At 42.2% G+C, this 21,571-nt stretch overlaps 1 protein-coding gene across 1 annotated transcript; it reads left to right on the top strand.

Annotated features, from left to right (window-relative positions):
- Positions 1-149: 149 nt before the first annotated feature.
- On the top strand, positions 150-15,626 carry DERL1 (derlin 1). Its single transcript, XM_033058583.2, has 8 exons — positions 150-464; positions 2,050-2,161; positions 5,292-5,356; positions 7,863-7,889; positions 9,842-9,937; positions 10,596-10,648; positions 11,808-11,918; positions 12,990-15,626. Exons 1-8 carry the CDS (start codon positions 312-314, stop codon positions 13,126-13,128), a joined length of 756 nt encoding a protein of 251 aa, XP_032914474.1. The 5' UTR covers positions 150-311; the 3' UTR covers positions 13,129-15,626.
- Positions 15,627-21,571: the final 5,945 nt, after the last annotated feature.

The raw sequence follows: 21,571 nt of genomic DNA, 5'->3' as shown, positions 1-21,571 counted from the left end.
TGCTGCCGGTTTTCCCCTATTTCCTGCGCCGCCGCATTACAAGCACCCCTCGGGCAAGGGAACGCCGGTTAACCCCACAGCCCCATCCCGCACCAGCGGCCGCTCGCTCCCCGCTCCACCCCCGGGCGGGACTCCCGGCCGCCGGGGCGGGGCCGGAAGTGGCGGCGGCGGCTCGGCCGAATTCGGTGGCGCCACGTCTGGCTCGGGCCCCTCCGTGACCGGGCGGCAGGAGCGGCTGAGCCTTCGTCTTGTGTCTTCTTCAGGGGCCGGTTCGTGGCGAGGCCTCGGCGACGGCCAGGCACAGCTGCAGCATGTCGGACCTGGGGGACTGGTTCCGAAGTATCCCTCTGATCACGCGTTACTGGTTCGCCGGCTCCATCGCGGTCCCGCTCGTGGGCAAGCTGGGCCTCGTCAGCCCCGTCAACCTTTTCCTCTGGCCTGATGCTTTCATCCACCGCTTCCAGGTATGGGCCGCACTACCGCTCCCGGCGTGCCCCGCGGCGTTCGGACAGTAGTTTACTGTGACTCCTTGCGCGCGCGGCCTTCTGGGAGTTGTAGTGTACGGCCGCGCTGCGGGGCCTCGCTGGGCTGCGCGCAGGGCCGGCCGCTCCCCCGGCTCCGCGGCCTCGCTGGGGTCGCTGCGCATCAAGACAGAGCCCGGGGTGACCAGATCCCCTCCGGCGGGAGTGGAGCCGCCTTCCCGCTCAACCTGTACAGGGCCTGCGGGCTGGGCCCGAATTTACCAGGGCCCCCACCGCCGTGACGGGCTGCGCGTATCTGCCAGGGTGACAGAAGGGGCTGTTGCCCCTGTCAGCCTTGTAGTTTGTCTTGTGCCTCATTCTGGTGTGTTTTTTCCTACATTTTTTTTTGTGGGAGTTGTTCTGGTGGGCGCTGGTTGTTGTGCCAAGGAGCTCTATGGCTATGGCTGCAGGTGACTTGCCCAGCTCTGTGTCATCGTGTGGCCGTGGCTTTGGGAACTGTAACTTTGGGCTTACAGGGTGCTCGAACATCCCAGGCTGCAGCTGGCCCAGGGGGTTTTGAGGCAGAGCTATAAGAGAGACATGGAGTTCCTGGGGCGGGTACAGCTGAGGGCAACACGGAGCTGGAGCTTCTCTCTAATGAGGAATGGCCGAGGGAGCTGGGCCTGTTCAGCCTCGAGGAGACAGGACTGAGAGGGGACCTCATCAGTCCATAAGTATCAGGAGGATGGTGTCAGAGGATGGACAAATGCCAGCGAGCAGAAACTGGTGCATGGGAAGTTCCACCTGTACTTGGTGACCATGCACTGGAACAGACTGACCAAGGAGGCTGTTGAATCTCCCTCACTGGAGTTATTCAAGAACTATTTGAGTGCAGTCCTGTGTCATGTAGTCTAGAATGACTGCTTGAGCAGGGAGATTGGCCTAGATCACCCACTGAGGTCTCTTTTAACATGCATAAATCACTCTTTTCCTCTAGTTCTGTTATTCCTTCTTAAACTGTGATGTGCAGGATCTTAATACTCAGTTTGGAAATGTTGCTGCTTAAAGAGCTCATTCATGAATGACCACACATTTTCTGTCCGTGCTATGTGCTGCCATGCAGTTGGCTGTGCCCAATATTCATAGCTTGGAGACTGTCCCAGAGCAGATCCCAAATGCAGCAGCACGTGCTGTCTGGAATGGTACACCAAAGGCTTCCTTGGCCTCTGTTCAACAGGGGAGAATGGGTTTTGTGTGGCTGTTTTTTAAACAGGGTAGCATCCTTGCCAGTGAGTCTCTTTTGCTCTGCATTAAAGATTCACTACTTCAAAGATGTGATGGAAAGCAGTTTGAAAAGTTGTGCATTATTTCTGGGGTAGTCTTAATAGCTTTGCTTACCGGATTGGAAAAAAGCCACAAATATAAAAGCTGCTGAAGCAGCAACAATCGATACTTGGACTGTTTCTAGTCTTCTTCTTGATGTTCCAAGTTTTCATTCATTATCAATCAATGAATGTAAATTAAAAGCCTGTGCATATGAGTTCATTCTGCAGTTTATAAATGTATCTTTCTCTTCTGATCCGGACAGATCTGGCGGCCAATAACAGCAACTTTCTTCTTCCCAGTGGGACCTGGAACAGGATTTCTCTACTTGGTGAATTTGTATTTCTTGTATCAATATTCATCACGATTAGAAACAGGTATGTTGACCATTAAATTGTATGCACCTGGTGAGCCCTGCCTGGAGCTTATGGCTCTTCTCTGTGCCAGCTTATGTTGGTCAATGTGAAACTGTTTTGAAAACTGATTTTCTGTGGCTGGCTCCTTCCCTTTGGCTATTTAGGATCTGAACTTGATACTTGTTTCAGTAGGAAGGCCTGGTGCTTTTAGTTACTGGATTTAAGGAAGTAAGTGAGAGAGATTAGAAGATGATGTTTACCTCTGGATTTTTTGTATCTGATGTTTTTTATCATAGAAGAGTGATAGAGCATAATGTAATAATGTGTTTATCCATTGGGAGAAAATAACATCAGTTTTTTCTGGTTTTAATAGGGATACTTATTTATGATATTCTACTGTCTGTGTTGAATTGGGAGATACCTCCTACAAAAGAAGTCTACCCTTCTGCCTAACAGATATGTCGAAAAGTTAAGAGAATAGAAGGATTTTCACGTAAGGGGAAACTATTAAGTGAAAAAAGGGAGCTCAGATAGTAGATAATTTCCCTCAAAAAAGGGATTGTTGGTACAAGGTAGCTTGTTTCCTTTTGCACTGCCCAGTTCATTAAAGCTAGACAAAAATTGGTTCAATTGACATAAATAATTAAAGTATTTGCAAAGCCAGACTCCTCCTGAAAGCCTTTCTGAACAAGAATTTCAGTATAGTTCTAATGGAGTCTTAGAACTGATGGTGTAAAGGGGAATGCTTTGGAAGATGATGTTTGGGAAGTTCTATGAGAGAGGAGAGATCCCTGGTACCCCTTCCATCCAGGGAGTATTGTGAAATCACGTTTAAGTCTTAAGAAGAGTAGCAGGGAAAGGAGGAGTGGTGCAAGATTATATTTGGCTGTTTTCTTAGTGAAAGTTAAATATTATTTTAATAGCTGGAAATGGTTACTGTTTCCTTTTGAGCCTTTCTGCAGTAGTTTATGAGCACATAAGAGTGCTGGCAGTTCTGCCTGGGCAAAGGTAGGTGTAGTAAGAGCTCCTGGTTAATTGTGGAAACTAAAAGACCTCACTGCTTGTAGGTATACTTATAAAATGCTCTAGTTGTCTGTGCTGTGGCATAAATCTCATGAAAGGGAGTAAATTTCTGCTGTACAACAGATCCAGATTTTGAAACTGGGAATCATCTGTGTTGTTTGAACCAATGCATTTCTTTTATATTACAGTTATTTTTCTAGGTGTAAGTGAAGTCCTTGGTTAGGTTGGCCCTTCTTTCTGTGGAAAAGGCCTGAACCCTTCTGAAGGTGTATGAGTTGCTGATAATGTTTACAGATGGAAGTCTGCATTGGTCTGTGTCTCCTTTTGTCAGTGAAACTGAGAAACTTCTATTTTCAACATTGTGCATGGTTTTTGAGCACACACTGTTGCTGCCTGCCAGCTTCAGATTTAGCTGTCAGAAATATCTGTACAGCTTTGTACTGTGCTCGTGCTTTCCTAACAGGCTGACCTGTAACTTCCAAAGGAAAGGGAGATTGATGTGGTTTTGTTTTGCTTTGGTTGGAGAAGGACATAACAAATACCAACAGTGTAAGCAGAACATGCAGAGTTCACTCCCCAGCTGTATGAATTGTGAGATGATGGGTCTGCACCTCTTCCCAGATGAGTGGATTATACCCCAGGCCTCACAGAAGGACCCATGGGATAGAGCTCACCCCATACCTGTGCTGAGCTTTCTGGCAGTTTGTAGTCCAGTTTGCTTAGATGTTCATCAAAAAGTGAATTTAAATGGTTTGTCTGATATTCTCGTTAGCAATCTTGTAGAGAATGAGAAGAAAAATAATTTAGAAGAGTGATAGTAGCTTTGATTTCTTCCTGTTTTGGAAGGATTCCTGAGCTGGCATTTCTACAGCCTTAGTCAGCTTTTTCTCTTTATGTGTTTTTATTTTTTTTTGTTTGTTGTATGGCAACAGTAGGGAAAAAACCTTCAGTTTCTTGTAGTTTTACAACAGTAAAACTTTCTGATGTATTTTTCAAAGTGTGTTTATTTCCTGTCATGCAATTTGCATGGCTGAACTTAATAAAACTGGTATTTTAGTAATTTTGTTTTACATAGACTGTTCTAAAAAGCTAATGCTTAAAAGTAGATTTTCTTCCTTTAAGAACACTTGTGTGAAGCTGAGCAGTGCTCACATTAAGCAGTGGTGTTCTTTCTAGGCATTGTGATGTTTAATTAGGAGTGTGTAATTCAGGTTGTCCATGATATGCTGTGTGTGTCACTGTCATTCCTGCTGTCACTGTTTCACCCCCACTGGTCTGGGTCTTTTTCAACAATATTCTCAGGCATTCCTTTCCAGCCTGGGTTTATATGAAAGTTGATGTCAGTGTTGCATAGATGCTGAGGTCTCTGTCAGCCTTTTGCTCCATTTAGCAAGAGAACCTCAGCTTTTCATGTTTGCAGGGAGTTGCTAGGGGCTTATCTTTTAGTCCTTGTCTCTATCAGGTCACAAACTCAGCTGAGCATCGAAGATAATTTCATTTAATATGACCTGCAGGGAATGTTACTCTATTATTTTTGTGTCCGGTGTCCTGAAAAAATTGACACATATTTGGAATGGTGAATTAGACGATCAGTACATCTCAGAAGGAACAGAATGTGCTGCACATGCATACCCTCCTTTTCATGTGTGCTATTTTTTTCTGGAGTATAAAAACCATTGCATCTCTTGAGTCTGATGAGATGATGCAAAGAGGATGCAATTTGCCTAAGTAAGGGCTGGTTTTCACATGACTCAGTCATTATTAGACTTGGTATTTCTGCTTTTGCTGTGGACGTGTATTTTCTTATTCTGTGCTTCTAACCCACAGTTTCATATGAACTGTGTGGTCCAACTCCATTTTTGAAGTCTTATGTAGTTAAAACTACTTATCTCCAGAGTCAGTGTGGTTTTTTGTAAGTACAGACACTGCTTGTGCTCTAATGCAGTAGGCTGAATGTCTTATTTTTCAGTCTGTAGGATGTGCTATTCTAAGGCTTTTTAAAATTAAAAAAAAATTCACAGACCACAGACTGCATGCAAAGCAACTGTTATTAACTGAATTTCCTTAGACTCTGAAAAATTTTAATCAAAATTTCAGTGCCTTTCATAATGATTCTTTTTATTTTCAGGGGCTTTTGATGGACGGCCAGCAGATTACATGTTCATGCTCCTGTTTAACTGGATCTGCATTGTTGTATCCTTCTCATCATGAAACTTTGAGAAACATTTTGGTTCTCCTGTTTCTGCCTGAAATACATTCAAAGACCAGGTTTTATCAAGGAACAGTTTTAAAATATAGCAAATATTCCCAGCCAAGTTTATAGAGTTTTTAAGTGTCTTTCACTTCCTGAAAAGGTAGTGAGTGACTTGCAGAGAGAACACTTAATAATGTGCTCACACCAGTGTGCAGTGTGAGGACTTGAGCTCTGCCTACACAGAGCTGAGCATGTGCTGGGTGAGTGTCCCTGGTGCTGGCTGGGTTGCTTTGCTGAGCTGCTCTTGTGTGGACTAGCACTGAATTCAGTGTGTTCAAGCTGCCATGTGCAAATCACTGCCATTCCCTGAAATTCATGGAGAGATCCTTTACCTGCTGAGTACAAGTAATTTGAAAGCTGTGTTGTGATATCTTCACCGATACAACTTCCTGAAAAATCTGGGCTTGTTGGTTTGGGAATGCTGGAAAACATTTCTGTGACCTTTGCTGTCCACCTGAATGTTTTTTTAGATCTTGAATACAAAAACTGGGAGGAGTTGTTGATAAACCAGGTATTGTGCCACCTTTCAGAGGGATCTTTAGAGGCTGGATAAATGGGCTGGCCTGGAATGAAGCTCAGTAAAGGGTGGTGCAGAGTCCTGCTCATGGCAAGGAGCAGCCTCAGGCACCAGGACAGACCAGGGACTGACAAGCAAAGCATCTTCCAGAAAAGGCCCTAGTTGTCCTGCTGGATACCAAGTTGACCAGGAGCCAGCAATGTGCCATTATGGCCAAAGTGGCCACCAGCTCCCTGGGCTGCCCTAGGCAGAGGATTGCCTGCAGGTTGAGGCAGGTGATTGCTCCTCGCTGCTCAGCCTGTGAGAGATTGATGGGGGCTGCACCCAGCTCTGGGTTCCCAAGTCCAAAGGAGACATGGACGTACTGGAGAGAGTCCAGTGAAGGATCTCAAAGATGATTAAAGGGTTGAAGCAGCTGTCACATGAGAAGCTGGGATTGTGCAGCCTGGGGTGTTGTCATAGAACCATACAGTAGTTTGAATTGGAAGGGACCTTGAAATATTATCAACCCCTCTGCAATGAGCAGGGACACCTTCAACTAAATCAGGTTGTTCAGTGTCCCATTTAACCTGACCTTGAATGTTTCTAGGGGTGGAGCATCCACCATCTCTCCAGGTAACCTGTGCCAGTGTTTCACCACCCTCATAGTAAAAAATTTGTTATACCTAGTCTGAATCAACCCTTTTTTAGTTTACCACTTGTCCAATTACAAAAAGACTTACTAAAAAGTTTGTCCCCCAACTCTCTCAGCCTTTCCCTAGAAGAGAGGTGTTCCATTCCTCCAGTAATTTGTCTGGTCCCACTCCAACAGGTGCATGTCTTGTGTGCTGAGGGGTCTGGAACTGGACACCCAGTTCCACAAAGTGAAGCACAGGAAATTCCATTTAAGTGTAGGAAAGACCGTTTTCACTGTAAGGGCAGCAAAGCACTGGCATGATTGGCCAAGAGAGGGTGTGAAACTGCCATTCTTGGAGATGCTCCCATTCCTTGTAGCAGTTGGCAGTGGCACAGCAGGTGGAAAAAAGGGAGCAGTGACATTGGTGTAAACCAGATTCAGCCAGGAGAGCTGGTGTGTAGAAATACTTTATCAGTGCATTAATCTCTAGTTGCATTCCACTATGTGGAGGGAATTGCTCTTCCTGCTAGTCCTGTCGAGCCACAACTGTAAGGAGGTGCATTTAGTTACATTGTTATGAAGATGAAAGTTTTCTTTATGATTGCAGGCTGTTGGCTGTGAGCATTTAATTAATCTAATTGTGACGTGACTTTCAAACTGGTCATTTAAAAACTTCTAGTTGCTTGTTCCCTCTGGGATGTAAGGGCCAATGTGGATGCATGATCTGGGGAAATGGTGGGTGTCATTTTCTATGTATTTATGAACTGTTAAAAGCATCCTGATCATATTAAAATCATTCAATGTTTATTTCTACTCAGCAGTTACTACTGCAGGTTCTTTGAGCTCCCAGGTGGGAGAGGAGTTCTAAAAGCCTGCATTGATGCACTTTCAGAAATTGCTTCTTTTCTATGACTCATTGGCAATATATTGGTATTTTTTTAATGATCTACTATTTCTTTAGTTAGAAAACCAAAATGTCAGTGTTAAACTAATGGAAGAATCCAGTTGTTAAACTTTAATGTGCCTTTCTGCAAGGACTGATTGAGTCTGTAGCTAGCCAGTGTCATCAGGGAGGAAAAGCCAGTGCACCCATTGGCCCTTTGGGTAATGACTTGAGGTTGGAACTTGAAAGGCTGCCAAAAAGCAATTATTGAAACAAACATCCCTAGATTGTTGGAAATTTTAACCTAAAACAGTATAGTATTAATTTTGAACATTAAAGATCTTTGCATGTGTGTTCCATGTATCTGCAGCTTTTTATTGTTATAGTCTGTCAGGTTTTTCTGCATTTTCCTTCATGGTGCAATGACAGATAACTGGCTTGGTAATGGACATGCAGGTAAGTGTGGTGCTGTTTCTTAGATAATAATTGCACAAAACGTTATGACTACTTAGTGAGTTTATAGAGAGCATTATTGACTTAGCTGCAGAACATAGTTAAGCTAGGCTGTTCAGATTATATCAGAATGGGCTGCTGTGTGTATTGTTAATTTTTCAGGTTGGGTTATCCTCAGCTGAAGGCATTAAGCTTGGCTCTGACTGCCACACCTAACCTAGTTAGGGAGCCAAGAAGTAAAAATTGTGCGGTCAGGAAGTGCTCAGACTTTTACTAAAATGGACACAAGATGTCACCTATGCACTGTTTCTCTCAATGAATGTGGATCTACTTTCTTTTTTTTTTCTATTTAAAAATGATTCTTGGGTTTTTTAATCTTCTCAAATTTATTTCAGTATGCCTTTTAATTGCCAACAGGAGATTTTTTTGGTCAAGTTTCAATTTCTTCAGTTTGAGACCAGAACTGTGAATTACAAAATCCTCATAGGAATGATTAAGATAGTGGTCTTAAGAAGTGCTTTCAATGAAATAATTCTTATCTCTCCAAATACTAAGGGTGAAAAAGTGGGTTTTTTGACACGACAGTGTCAGATAACTGCATGTCTTCAGTCTGCCTCTGCTATTCTCCTCTTCATCTGTCTCCAATACCTAAAGACTGCACCAATATCTGTAGTATTCCATACAGAATTACCTTAGCATTTTTTAGATCACTTCTTTGGCTCCCTGGTAGACAAAACAAGTGATCATGCATCTCTGGTCTGGAGTGAATTGTTTTAAGGGGTATCCATAACTTTATACTTACTTTTCTGTGGGGAGATAGCACAAATTTCTGAAAAGCATGCTAGAGTTACCCATACATTATACAAATTTTAGACTGATGGTGTTATTTCTATATTTTTAAAGAGGTACTTAATTTGTTTTTACTGCATACAAAGTATTGATTAAAGAAGAATCAATTTTTTGATGGAAAAGTTTTTTCTTAAAGATAAGGGGGTTTTTACTTGTCTTGAGTGACCTTTGTTGAAATTCAGAAGGGAGAGAGAGTAGGATAGCTTGGCCTCTATTCCTAAGACAAATGCATTCAGATATTAGATATTGCTCTTTTTGCAGTAAAATAAAAAGGGTTTTAATAAGACCCTAAGGTTCTTGTGTGGGGGTGAGAGTGCACCTTGGGGCTTGTGAAAGGCTGGAGTGATGCCAGGATGCCAACTTTAATGTGGACTCAGTTAAATAGCAGCACCCCTGAAGGGATGAGTTTTAGCCTCTTTTCCAAACACAGGAGCTGGTTACAGCATTCAGCAGTTCATGGAAATCTTGCTGGTGCAGAAATGGGCAGATAGCTAAAGCAGTGCTTTGGTCTTTCTTCCACTAGAAATAGTCCAATCAGCTAATACAGTCAGTGCAAAGAAGTGCTTGAAAGAACCTCAGCTCCTGGTGTGGAGCACAGGTTAGCTCCAGGCTCTACCAGGGCTGGCTGTGATACCCTGAAATGGGATTGACTGGAGCACCTTCCCCCTGTGGTGCTCTCAGGAGGATTGGGACACAGGTGGCACTTGGATGGATGACACTTCATCTGGCATGTTAGCCTGGCCCAGATGAGAGTGTTTGGGTTGGTGCACTGCAGTGATTGTGGCACAGGTCCAGGGTCACTGCTGTAGGTGTAGGTGTGAGCAGAGGAGTTCCCTGCAGCTGCTCCTTCACTGGGCACAGGTCAGAGCCCTTTGCTTTGGCATGCTCATGTAAATAAGAATGACCAAGTAGGTTCTTCTCCTTAACCTTCCCAATAGTTTTTTAACAAATCCAGGGCATGTATTGGGAAAGATTCTGGGGCAATCTGTTAAGACTTAAGTGATGTACCATGGTTACAAACCACTTCTGAAACACAGCTCCTCCTGCCTGAGTTTCTTGTGCTTCTGTGAAAGTAATGGTAACTTTTTCTTTTCTAAATATTGTAGTTGCTGATGATTCCACTCATCATGTCAGTACTTTATGTGTGGGCCCAGCTGAACAGAGACATGATTGTATCATTTTGGTTTGGAACAAGATTTAAGGTATGTCAGACACTGTATTGGGAAGATTTCTGCCCATAAAGTGCATGTGTTGTGGGTGAGGGGCAAAATGTAAATATTTGCTCTTATTAAAGGTGTCCTGTACTCTCACATAGAGTACTCCTTGAGATGCAGCAAAGTTCATAGTCTTCCATGTGGTATCACTCAGTGTGTCTCTACTGCAAAGATGTCCTGACAATTCATTGTTCTGAAAAGAAGGAAAAAAATCCTGATAAACATTAATCTGGATAAAAGTTGAATGCAATGACAAAATGTTGGTATTTTAAATTGGGGTTTTTTTCTGCTTGACCTTGGATGTTTCTGTCAGATCTTTTTGAGAAAACTCTTTTGATAATTGCTAGACCTTTTCAAAATCAAAAACTTTAGGACTTTGTTCCAGATGCAAACTTGCTGTGGAACATAGGGTGCAAAAGGCACATTTGCTTATAATGTTTGAATGAATATGTTTTGTCAAAAAATGTTAGTGCTTGCTCCGTTTGGAATAACCTTTTTAGGTTGAATCTGCTTAAGTTAATAGATCAGGACCTGTGTAATGCCTAAAGCATTGAGATTATGATCATGTTTATTAGTGCAGTGGGAAGTTGAGAGCAGGTTTACATCCTTAACTTTTACTTACTCTCTCCACTGCATTCTTTTTCAGGCCTGTTACCTTCCATGGGTTATTCTGGGATTCAACTACATCATTGGTGGATCGTATGTATTTACTTACATGGCCAATTTGAAGTTATAAAAGCTTTTACAGCTTCTTAACTTGCTGCTGAATTTAGGAGTGACATTAAAATAGCTTAAAACTATATGATCTGACTCATAATGCTCAGTGTCATATGGTGGTCATTTAACATAAAAGCAAAAAGGAGATACGCATGTGAGAACTGGAGAACAGAATGTAGGTGAGGGGAGAGTAATGAGAGTTTGGTGTATTTTCTAGTAACTGTGCATTAGGCCTTCTCCATACTAAGAAAGTAACACACACTCAAGAAAGATGTTGTCCTCTGTAACCAGCCATTATTACTGCTTTTAGAAACAAATTTAGCTTGACTCTGATAGTGCTGTTCTTTTCCTCACAAACTTGTCCAACCTGATATTTTTTTTCAGTTTATTAAACAAGGGAAAATGGCAATGAGTCCACAGCATAGCATATTAGCACTTGTTGAATTTTTTGGTCTCTCTTGGTTTTTTTTTAAACTAAACCCCCTGATGCAGAAATCCTCTCCGTGCACAGTGTGGGCCCCCTCACTGGGGACCTGCATTGATTGGAGCCTCTTGGTGCCGCTGTAACATAATTAGTAACAATAACAAGTTTGTGGTTGAGTTATAAAAGGAGGAGATAGTGCAGCAAAACCAAATTCCCTTTTCTGGCTGTGCCTCCTACTGACTCATCTGTCACTTGTGAAAAATGCTTGCTGTTAGATACCTGCTGTTTCTATGCATGACAGAAGATACTCAAGGGCCTCCAGTCGACTGTGCTTTTACAAAACCGGGAACAAAACAGTTGAGTACAGCAGGAGACAGGTTGTCCAGTGGAAACAGCAGTAACTTCTCTAGCTCTGCAGATGATTATTTTGGGCACTAATCGCTATACGGTCTAATTCCCCAATGTAAACAAGTATTTAGTTGTGTTTTCAATACAGAATGTAGAGAAGGCTTGGAACAGAGGGTGGAACAGACTATTGATGTGTTGGCACAGGAGATTGGCCCTTCTAAAGAAGTGGCTGCAAAATGCTGAGGAAAGGGAAATTTTCTGTGTGTCAAGTCCCTGGCAAAGCCTGGTGGCAGGTTAGCAGAAGTTTGTCACTCATTTATTTTCAAAGAAGACAGTATGTGAACCCATTCATTTTCTTTTGCTTTACAGAGTCATCAATGAGCTGATAGGAAACCTGGTTGGACATCTGTATTTCTTCTTAATGTTTAAATATCCAATGGATTTGGGAGGAAGGAATTTTCTGTCCACACCTCAGTTCCTGTAAGCTGACTTGATTCTTTACCTCACTATTTGGTCCAGTTTTTTGTATGGTTTGTCAGACATTTATTTGGTGGGATCGTAAAGTGTGAAATACTTTGCTAAGTGAACCTTCTTCAGACTCTCATATTGACTGAGCTGGTGAGTCATAAAAATGTTGAGTTACTTGTAAATGGCCCATGTGAGAGTTCTTTGTTGCCCCTTGGAATGGTTTATGTCATTACCCACTCTCAAGAGTGAGAGTCAATGTCATAGTTCTGCTGCTGAATTGAGCTGCAGTAAAGAGAACTCCCCAACAATTATCAGATGGTATATAAAAGAAGTTTTATACTGTAAATGATGTGTTTTCTGTATCCCCATGTATTGTTATAGTAGCTACCAGTTCAGCAATGTTTAACAGTAACAGTCAATTGTAGACTTGTTCAGAGCTATAAATGATTCTGCTTTGCAGTCTGTGCTACTCACCCTCACTGGGACTGCAGGTCTTGATTTTTGAAGTGCTTTTTCCTGAGATATGTTCATTGTTTTGGCATTGAAATACTATGATCAAAAACCAAAGTTTGTAGTTCAGTTGCCCTTGTCTGCATCCTTTTGGGGTGCAAATATTCCTCCTCTATCAAACTCTGGTTAGCAAGTCAGCCCTTTTCATAGCTTAAAGTGTTGAATTACACTGATAATTTACTTTCTGTACCAATTTCAATGAATAGGGAAGCTTTATACTCTCATTTTTGTGCTTGCAAGCCCATCTGGTAAACCTAATTTTCCATAAAGATTAGAAGACAAGGTTGTTTTTAAAAATGTTTTTCAAGGTGGTAACAGTTCTGAAACTGCCCTCAATCTTGTTGGTTCTGTGCAATTCTCGTTACCATACACATCCCAGAGATGGAGGTTTCACAGTGTTTCCATTTGTCAGTGTGCTGAGGCATTACATTTGGAAAGAATTCTCTGAAGTTCTACTATTACAAAGTATATCAGCTTAAGAGGAAGTGCATGGAAAAGTAGAAAGCACAACCTTGGCATTTATCCACAGGGTACAGCTGTTCCTCTAACTCCTCCTCCTCTGGTTTGTCCTAGTTACCGCTGGCTGCCAAACAGGAGAGGAGGAGTGTCTGGCTTTGGTGTCCCTCCTGCCAGCATGAGAAGGGCTGCAGAAGATCAGCAGGGTGGTGGAAGACACAACTGGGGCCAAGGTTTCCGGCTAGGGGACCAGTGAAGAATTCCTGCCCTTGGAAAACAGCAACTCTTTGGTTTCAATTGGACGTAGAACCGACCGTTCCTGGTGCAGAGCATGCTTAAGAACTGAGCTCTCTGTAGTACTCTTGGATTTAACTGATTAGAAAGAAAGAAAGAATGTTTCTGGTTCAAGAGCAAATTAAAAACTCCAGAAGGAAAAAATGTAGATCTTGCTGCAGGTTAGCCAGTAGTGTCCAGTGTGATTCTGCCATTAAAAATAAGCCTTCTTTATACAGTATTGTCTGTTGCAACAGGATCCACTGGCTCTCCTGTTCCACGATGGGATGGAACAAGCTAGTGGTGTTCTGTCTTGCCTGGTATGTTAAAAGCTTTGTTGACCACAGTAAAGTAAGAATCTAGTATGAGGCAGATGTCTCAAACAGTCCCAGGTTTAGGAAGCTGACTTCTTCCATAGCTGTGCTTAAGTCCCAGGGTCTTTGGAAACATTATTTAAGTGGTATCTCTCTGCTGCATTCATAAAACAAATTGCAAATGTTTAATTTCCATCATTAAGCTGTGTTTTGAGCAAAGCTGTTTCTTGCCATGCAGCATTTGTCCTGCCTGCTACATCATGAGCTGGGCAAGGCTAAGGATTAGAGAACTTTCATTTGAAGTGGCAATAACAGATACTCACAGAATTGAAATCTGAACTCTTCATGGCATGTTACAAAGCTTGTTCTGGTGAAACTGAAGTCTGGCATGTTTTTTTTCCCCCCCAGATCTGTGAATTCTTGGCTTCAAGGTTTCTCTTTTATTGCCAAATTGGGTAGCATAAATACTGCTTAAACTAGCAAATGTAACATTGTGGTTAAGGGTACTGACTGCAGCGTTGTTTAACTGAATCTTCAGCTTTATCATAAAAGCTTTAAGATGTTTAAGAATCAAAGCTGGAAATAATCTTTTGCAGGGTGAAGATACAATATAACAGGTTACTGCAGGACTCTTTCATTGACAATAAGAAATTGCATACACTGTTCATTAGTATCTGTACTTTTTTCTGATAAAAAAATATTGACATGGAAAAGGGAATGATTCTGTACAATAGTTTTCCTTGCACTGGATTCCCATGGGCAGAGCACGTGACTAAGATCAGGAAGCTGTAATGCCAGCTTGTTACTGACTCACTGCATGCTCTTGAGCAAACTTCTTACTTATCAGTTTTCCCAGCTGTAAGGAGGATTCGTGCATGTCTCACAGTATTCTTACAAGACAGCTGTCCCTGACCTCCCTAGCTGGGAGCTGCTAGTGAGCAAGTAAGGCTTAAGTTTTACATAAATCCAACACTTCAGCTAGAAACACAATTACTCTAAGCTTAGCCAAGACTTCTAAGTCAGAATGTAGTTGCTCACTTTTTGTTTTATAGTTGGAGGAGGAAAAGCTTTGTCGCTAGGATAAGTTTCAAATCTGACTGAATTATCCTTTAGCATGTCTGTTGTTTTGCTGGGTAGGTGGGGCACAGAAAGCTGTTCTGCCCCAACTTAGGTATCTCAGGTATCTATAAGTAGAGGAAGTGAATCTGGGCTGATACATTTTATTACTACTTTGTTTCTTCACTAAACTTGGGTTCTGAAAGTGTAAAAACTTGTAAATATTAAATGATGCAAAGCTGTGTGGAAAATAAGCAGTTAGACTGGAAATTTAAAAAAATGTGTGTTCTATGTCTTCACTGCAGCTCAGTTTGTTGATTTGGCTCATGGAGAAATGTAGAAAACTGGTAATGATCATACTGTGTGCCTAAGTTTCACAAGAACTTGGAGTTTAGAAATCACCTGCCATTTTTGTCTATTTGGTGATGAGTTTTAAAGATGCTCTTGTCTGTTTCTTTGTGTAAAATGGTAGGTAGAAAAGAGGAGTGCAGTGTTGTAAATACAGATGTGTTGTTGACCAACAGCTGTTATTTGTTGTGGACTTGAATAGTCTGAGAATCATAATTTTGATAGGAGTCTTTATAGTCATAGGAATATCACAGTCTCCAAAGCATTTGTCTTCATTTTGAGTCAGGACCCAACTTTTAAGTGAAGATGCAATAGCTTGACTCAATTAAACCCCTGGCACACTCAAACTGCAGAATATCTCTGCATGGAAGGCCCAGAGGAAGGCTTGAATGAGAGAAAGCACAGCAAAAGGCATTGTGCTGGCCCACTGCACTGCATGGGGTCTTGCTTTCTGGTATGTTCTTTATATTAAGAGGAAAAGGTTTGCAAGGAAAATAGACTTCTTATAAACCTTGATTAGCTTCTGAGCTGCTTCAGGTCAATTTACTTTGTGGAAAATTCACTTCAGAATTCCATATTAAGAGCTCAGTTTGTTTGTTTCTCAGTTTGTCACTTGACCTGAACCGCTGTTTGTCCTCCCACACACATTGATAATGGCAATCTCTTGTTAAAATGAGTACCTCCTTTCTTATTTTGTACAGATAATTTCCCTTTTTGTAATCAATTTTTGTTGGCAAAGTTTTAAATTAAAATTTTAATCTCATTACTGTCTTTGTTTTGCTAAATTGTATTTTAGGTTAAGACAAGCCTTGTGATCTGCAGGTCTGTGAGTATTGTCTGACAGCTGCACTATGACACCATCTCCTGCTGTTGATAAAAGTACTCACAAAAAGGACCTGCTTTTGGATAGGAGTCTTGTCTTCTCTGATCAGATGCAAAATCATGAAGGCATTTTCTTTGTCTCTGTTTACACCATGAGTTTTGACAGATGGTGTCCTTCCTGGGCTATTACCATTTTTACAGCTGCTTTTTATATACTTGATTGTTAATCCTTTGTCACCTGGGAGAAAGCATCCTTCTGCTTACCCTCAAACTTCGTGGGATTGATACAGATCACTCACTTTTCCTGAGGTAAGCTTGGAATTCTGCATACCTTCTCTGTCTGGACTGATATGCACAGCTGCCAGAATTCCTGTTGAGGCTCTTTACTGTAACTGATGTGGAGATGGACACATTGGGCATCCTCTGACTCTTCCAGCCCTCAGCGTTCATCTGACTGCACTTTTCTTGTTTGTTACCACTGTGGCATCAAAGAAAATCCTGGACTTGGTACATAAAGCACTGTAAAATATGAATTAGTTGTGCTCCTTGAACTGGAAAGGCTGGGTCCATACTTAATGGAAGAGCATGGCAAGTGTGTGCCTTTTGATTCTGCTCCAGCTGTGTAAAGAGTCAGCAGAAGAGCCAAGAATATGAAACCCAATGCTTCATCTGTCATTCCTGTCACTACTTCTTGGCAACAGCTCCTCTCTCAGAACAGCTCAGTGATGGTGTGTTCCTGTGACTTAATAAGAAATTGTCTGTTGTCATCCAATGGTTGCACTAGGAAAACTGAGAGCCTTTCATTTCCAGGGGAGCATATTTTTTGCACTGAACATAAGATTCTTCCTGTGTTTATGTGTCACTGTGTACCTTACCAGGGAGGAAGATTGCTTTGCCTTGCTGGTTCAGGTAGTGCGCTGGAGAGATGCACTCCAATTTACAGTCTGAAGCTTCTGATACAACAAGTCACTTTGTAATGACTTTGTAATCCTGTTCTGCATCCATAAATTAAGATGATTCATACTCTGTCTTGTTCTGTGCTAGACTTAGGATGGTGGATCCATCTGTAATTGCCATAGTATGACAGAGCACTAATTTTGGTGGAGATGTTCTTAGCATTGCTGTCGCCTGCACTAGTAAATGGATTTTCTTGTTCTAAGCATCCCTAGATTTTTATTTTGCTGTGGGTAATAGCAACAGTGTGAAGTTCAGAATTGAGTCTGTTGTCACGAGTTGATTAATTAAGCTAAATATTGTAATATGTGCATATTAAGCAGAAGTACTTACATCTAAAAGGTGATGATATGCTGTTCTCAAGAATTGAAAAGATGAGAACACTTCAGCTGCTTGTGTTTTTCAAGCACACTTGTTCAGGTGATGAAAAGAATTCCATTTACAGCCATGGCTCACTCATCATCTGGAACAGGATCTGGGAGTGATTATACTATTTGGGAGCAAAAGTGCATGAAAAGCTGTGGCTGTGGGATGCTGGCAAGGCCTCTGGAGAATCTTGATGTTGGGAGGGGGAAAGTGATGATGAAACCTTAATTCTAGTACTTCATTTTTTTTTTTTAATTTTGCCCCTTCTCCAAAGGACAAGGCACTTCCAAAATGCCATTAGAAAAAATCAGATTTTAAGGCCATGTTTCTCTGACTGCCAGACCAATCCTAACCCTTTTTGATGAGCATCATGGCCACTGGACCATGTTCAAAATCAAAACCATTGTCAGTAGTCCTCTTGCATCTGGATATTTACAGGTATTTCTTAAGAGGATGTGTGTATTTAGTCCTTGGACTGGACATGGATTAAAGGACAGCAGGTGGATCCCTCTGTTAATGGTTTCATTGACTTGTTTTTGCCCCTGGAGGTGTGAGGATGCCTGTGGCAGCCCTTGGACTTCTCAAGCTGCTTGGTAGATCTCTTCAGACTACAGAGTTCAGGTCACCTTGTGGCATTTAGTTAAATGGAGGAAGTTTCTTTGCAGTTCATTTCCCTCTGGTTTCAAGTTGGTGTATCAGCTAGCCCTCCCTAATGAGCCCAGGCTAGTTAGTAAACCCTAACAGACTCCTCAGCCTCTTTTAAAATCAAAAGCTCCCTCATCTACTCCAACTGGAAAGGCTTTTTGTAGCACTTGTCTTCATTAAGCCTGACTGGCCTGGCACTGCTCAGTGTTGGTGCTGTGGAACCTCCCTTGGGCATGGGGTACAGAGCTCACAGAGGGCACACGAAGGGTGAGGCTGCAGGGGCTGCTGCCTCCTGCAGTCTGTGGAGTGCCCCTCTGCACAGTGTGGTTCCTGAAGAGCAGATGATCTCAGATCAGTGCAGTCCAAACTGCTTCAGTTCCTGGTGCTTGTGCAGGTGTGCTCACAGCCCCAGGCTGTGGGGAACAGGTGCTGTGATGGAGAAATGCAATTTGGGTTACATCATGGCTTCTTTTTGGGGGGAAAGTAGTGTGGTGTTGGTGTATGAATGAGGTAGAGAAGCCTAAGGTGCTCTTTTTCAGGTGAAAAATATTTTTAATCAGTCAGGAAGGGATCTAAAGTTGCTGAGAAGTTGTATTTTTAACTGGACTTCAGAATGAGAAAGAAAAACATTAATCAGGGATTGTATTAATCAAATAATGTTTTTCAGAGTGCTTTTTTATCTGCAATTAGGGCTCAGAGAGTGGCAGTCTCCATTCAGACTGCAAAGAAAAGCAGCACCTGTCTCTGTCCTCATCTACTGAATCCTTAACCCCACAGAAGGTGGAGGGGCAAAGGGAGGCACTGCTTAGAATTTGTACCCCCAGCTGTGTCAGGGATGTGCCTTTGGCTGGAAGGAAGCCTTGATCATGTGCCTGTAACACCCCTTTACTTGCCATTCTCAGCAGTTGTCCATTGACTCTGAACTGCCTGTGCTTACTGCTGTTAAGAATTTAAGCAACTGGAAAAAGAAAATGGCAGGTGTGTGCCTTGGGCATTGACCTTATTTGTTTTAAGGGGCTTAAACTAAGGAGTTAACTTTAACTAATGTTAATGTTCTGGTATTTTCACTCTGGAGCTTTTACATACGGAATAATTTTCTTAAAATCTGATTCAAAGCTCGGCTGCTAGAGGGTTTGGGGCTTTGCATGTATAAACGTCTAGGAAAGTTAATCTTGTCATGTTTTCTGTTCTGTCTCGCTTTCTTCCCCAAGGTATGTAAGATCAAAATCCAATTAATGTTGGAAAAGGAAAGCAAAGATTCTGGGGCAGCTTCAAGAAGCTTGAAGACCCCAAAGCTTTATGCAACTGATGGCATAAAGAGCTTTTACTGTTCTTTCAGCCCTTGTGTTGTGTGAATTTCAGAAACCAGATTACATCTTTAGGGATTGATGTTCTTAGAAGAACCTGGTTGGGATCTACAAGCAGGAGTGCAAAGGTTTTGTCAGAGTTCAAACTTCTGCTGTAATTAGAAGTGCTATGGATCATCCAGCACAGCAATATTTGAGTTTTTTTCTACTCTACAGCTCTGTCTTAGTAATATTCAAACTGAAGTGCAGTCCTTGCTCATTCACAGGGACAGACATTCCTCTCTAGCTGTATCAACATCTGCTTTGGCTTTGGTAGTACAAGATGAACTTAGCCAGGGGCAGGGAATCCCCAGAGAGACCAGCACACCTCAGCGTGCCAAAAAATTCCACAGGAGCTAAGAGGAAGGGGAATAGTGGGAGGGGTGACCTGATAGTTAGCTTGATTTATTTGACTTTCCCTAGTTGTCTGGGTTGAGCTGGTGGGGATGTACTTTTATTCTTTTGAGGAGGTCCTGGTTTGGAATCTCTTGGGTACAGCCTTTCCGAGGGTATTTCAGGAAAGCCTCTTGAGATGAAAACTGCCATTCCTGAAGGCTGTAGAAGGGAAGGGTCCTAATCTGAAAATGAAGGGGCAAAGCCTCAGTGTGTGCAGAAGGAAGGTTCTTAGCTGGAGATCAGATCTGCAGTTGTTTGCCTGCAACTTGTACAGGTTTCACTGGAACAGGATTGCAGAGAAAGTGTGGGGGGCGGGGGGAGGTGAGGTTGCAATATGAGTATTTTATTTGGGTGATACTGGTGAGGATGAAATACTTCAGGTTTTTATTTCTAAAATGACATTTCAGTTATCTTAGGAGGTATAATGGGTTTTCTGTTTTGCTTTTAAAGTTCAAGTCAACCCTTAAAAGCTGAAATCAGAGCCTACTTTTTTGACTGCGGCAAAACATTTCTGCAACCTTTGTTTCCAGACCTGTTATGGTGGTGGTGGCTTTCCACTGCTACAAAATTTGAAAAAAAATATTAGTCTTGTCTGAGATGAGACTTGCATGTTGGAGGAAAGGCCTGACTTGGACCATTGAGTCAGTGAGTTTCTACTCTGCTCCCGGAGCAGAGAGTACCTGAAAGAGTTTAAGAGCTTGTAGCTTCTGGACAGTTTCTAGATTCATGGTGAAAGTTTCCTAGCATGTCTGTTGCTCTCACCAGGGTAGTTACAACCTGTTTTTTAGTTTTCTTGTATATTTTAGTTAGAGCAGTATTATTTCCATTTAATCTACCTTCCTTCTTTTTCATCTGAAATTGCACTCAAACATTAGGGCCAAATTTAGTGTTTCACAATATTACAGGGGAAGAGGAGGGATATTCTCAGCTGTACTGCACTGGACCCACACCCGCTGCCTGCATTTTGCAGAGGCAGACAAGACTTACAGGGGCATCAGCTGCACCTGCAGAATGTAAATCCTCCTTAGTTTAGAGAGCCTGGGCAGGCTGTAGCAGGGACTCTTCACCCATTAGCTGCTGTGACAACCATCATATATAAAGTCCAAACCACTTTCAGAAGTTGAGCCTTGCTACTTAAAATCATGTGCCCAGTAGCAATACTGGTTTTATAGCAATTTATAATCTTTCTTGCCTCTTCTGCTGGCTGTCATGCAGGCAATAAATTATCAATCTCTATTTTTTTTTTCACCCCTTTAGGTGATAACCAGCTTAATACCTCTTCCCTTGCTTACATCCATCTCTGTTTTCCAGATATCACCTACTTGTTCTCTCAGATGATCTGACAAATGTAACTAGTTTAACTCAAGAATTCTTGTACTTAAATGCCACAGAGCTTTTGGAGTTGCTACCTCAGAAGAAGAGTTTTTGAGCTTTCTGTCTTACCCAATCTTTTTCTAGCTGTTGTAACTGAGCAACTAAGATTTCTCCAAATCTTCTCTTTGTTTCTGTACTTCAGAGCCGCTCCATGGAGATGTGCACAGACTGTTTTGGGAGCAGAGGGGACTGTGCAGTCATTGTAGTGTCATTGCAGGTGTTACTCTTCCCAAGCAGAAGGGAAGCTGTGATTACCCAAACAGTGAGCTCTGCTTGCTTCTCACCTGGACTGCGTGACACTGGGAGGTCTCACCAGGCTGTAGGTCCTTGGATGAGCTATTCCCTTCACAAGAGATAAATTTGTGGGGTTCACAGATCCACCCATTCAGGAATTACTTTTCTCACTCTAACAAATCATTCCCCCCACCTTGCACCCATTATTCTGTCCTTTTCAAATAGCGAATTCCTCTGTGTAATGTATCTTTTAAGAAAAGAATAAATAGTAAGAACCATTGATATAAGTTTATGTCATTTAACCTTCCTGGGCAAGGTGATAGTAGAATTCAAGGAGAAAATCCTCTGCTGGAGGTGTAGGTGTGGTGATACTGCACCTTGAAGGTCTGGTAAATCTCTAGGAGCTGTACAGTCTAATTTCTTGAAAGCAGACAGATAACAGGCCCTAGGGCAGTATTATCTGGTAAAGTACCTAAGTGGGCAGGGGGAGGTTTTAACTGGATGCAGTTTCTGAAGGATCTCAAACAGCTCTGTAGCTGCTATTAGAGCACAGCTTATTGGGCCTGAATAT

Source organism: Catharus ustulatus, chromosome 1 (genome assembly GCF_009819885.2).
Source record: "Catharus ustulatus isolate bCatUst1 chromosome 1, bCatUst1.pri.v2, whole genome shotgun sequence".
Lineage (NCBI taxonomy): Eukaryota > Metazoa > Chordata > Aves > Passeriformes > Turdidae > Catharus > Catharus ustulatus.
The sequence above is the reverse complement of the archived record's forward strand: the minus strand, read 5'-3'. Positions and strand labels throughout refer to the sequence as shown.

Coding starts and splice junctions, on each gene's coding strand:
- DERL1 (XM_033058583.2), top strand. CDS start 312: ATGTCGGACCTGGGGGACTGGTTCCGAAGTATCCCTCTGATCACGCGT. Junction 465..2,049: donor CTTTCATCCACCGCTTCCAG/GTATGGGCCGCA, acceptor TGATCCGGACAG/ATCTGGCGGCCAATAACAGC. Junction 2,162..5,291: donor TTCATCACGATTAGAAACAG/GTATGTTGACCA, acceptor TTTTATTTTCAG/GGGCTTTTGATGGACGGCCA.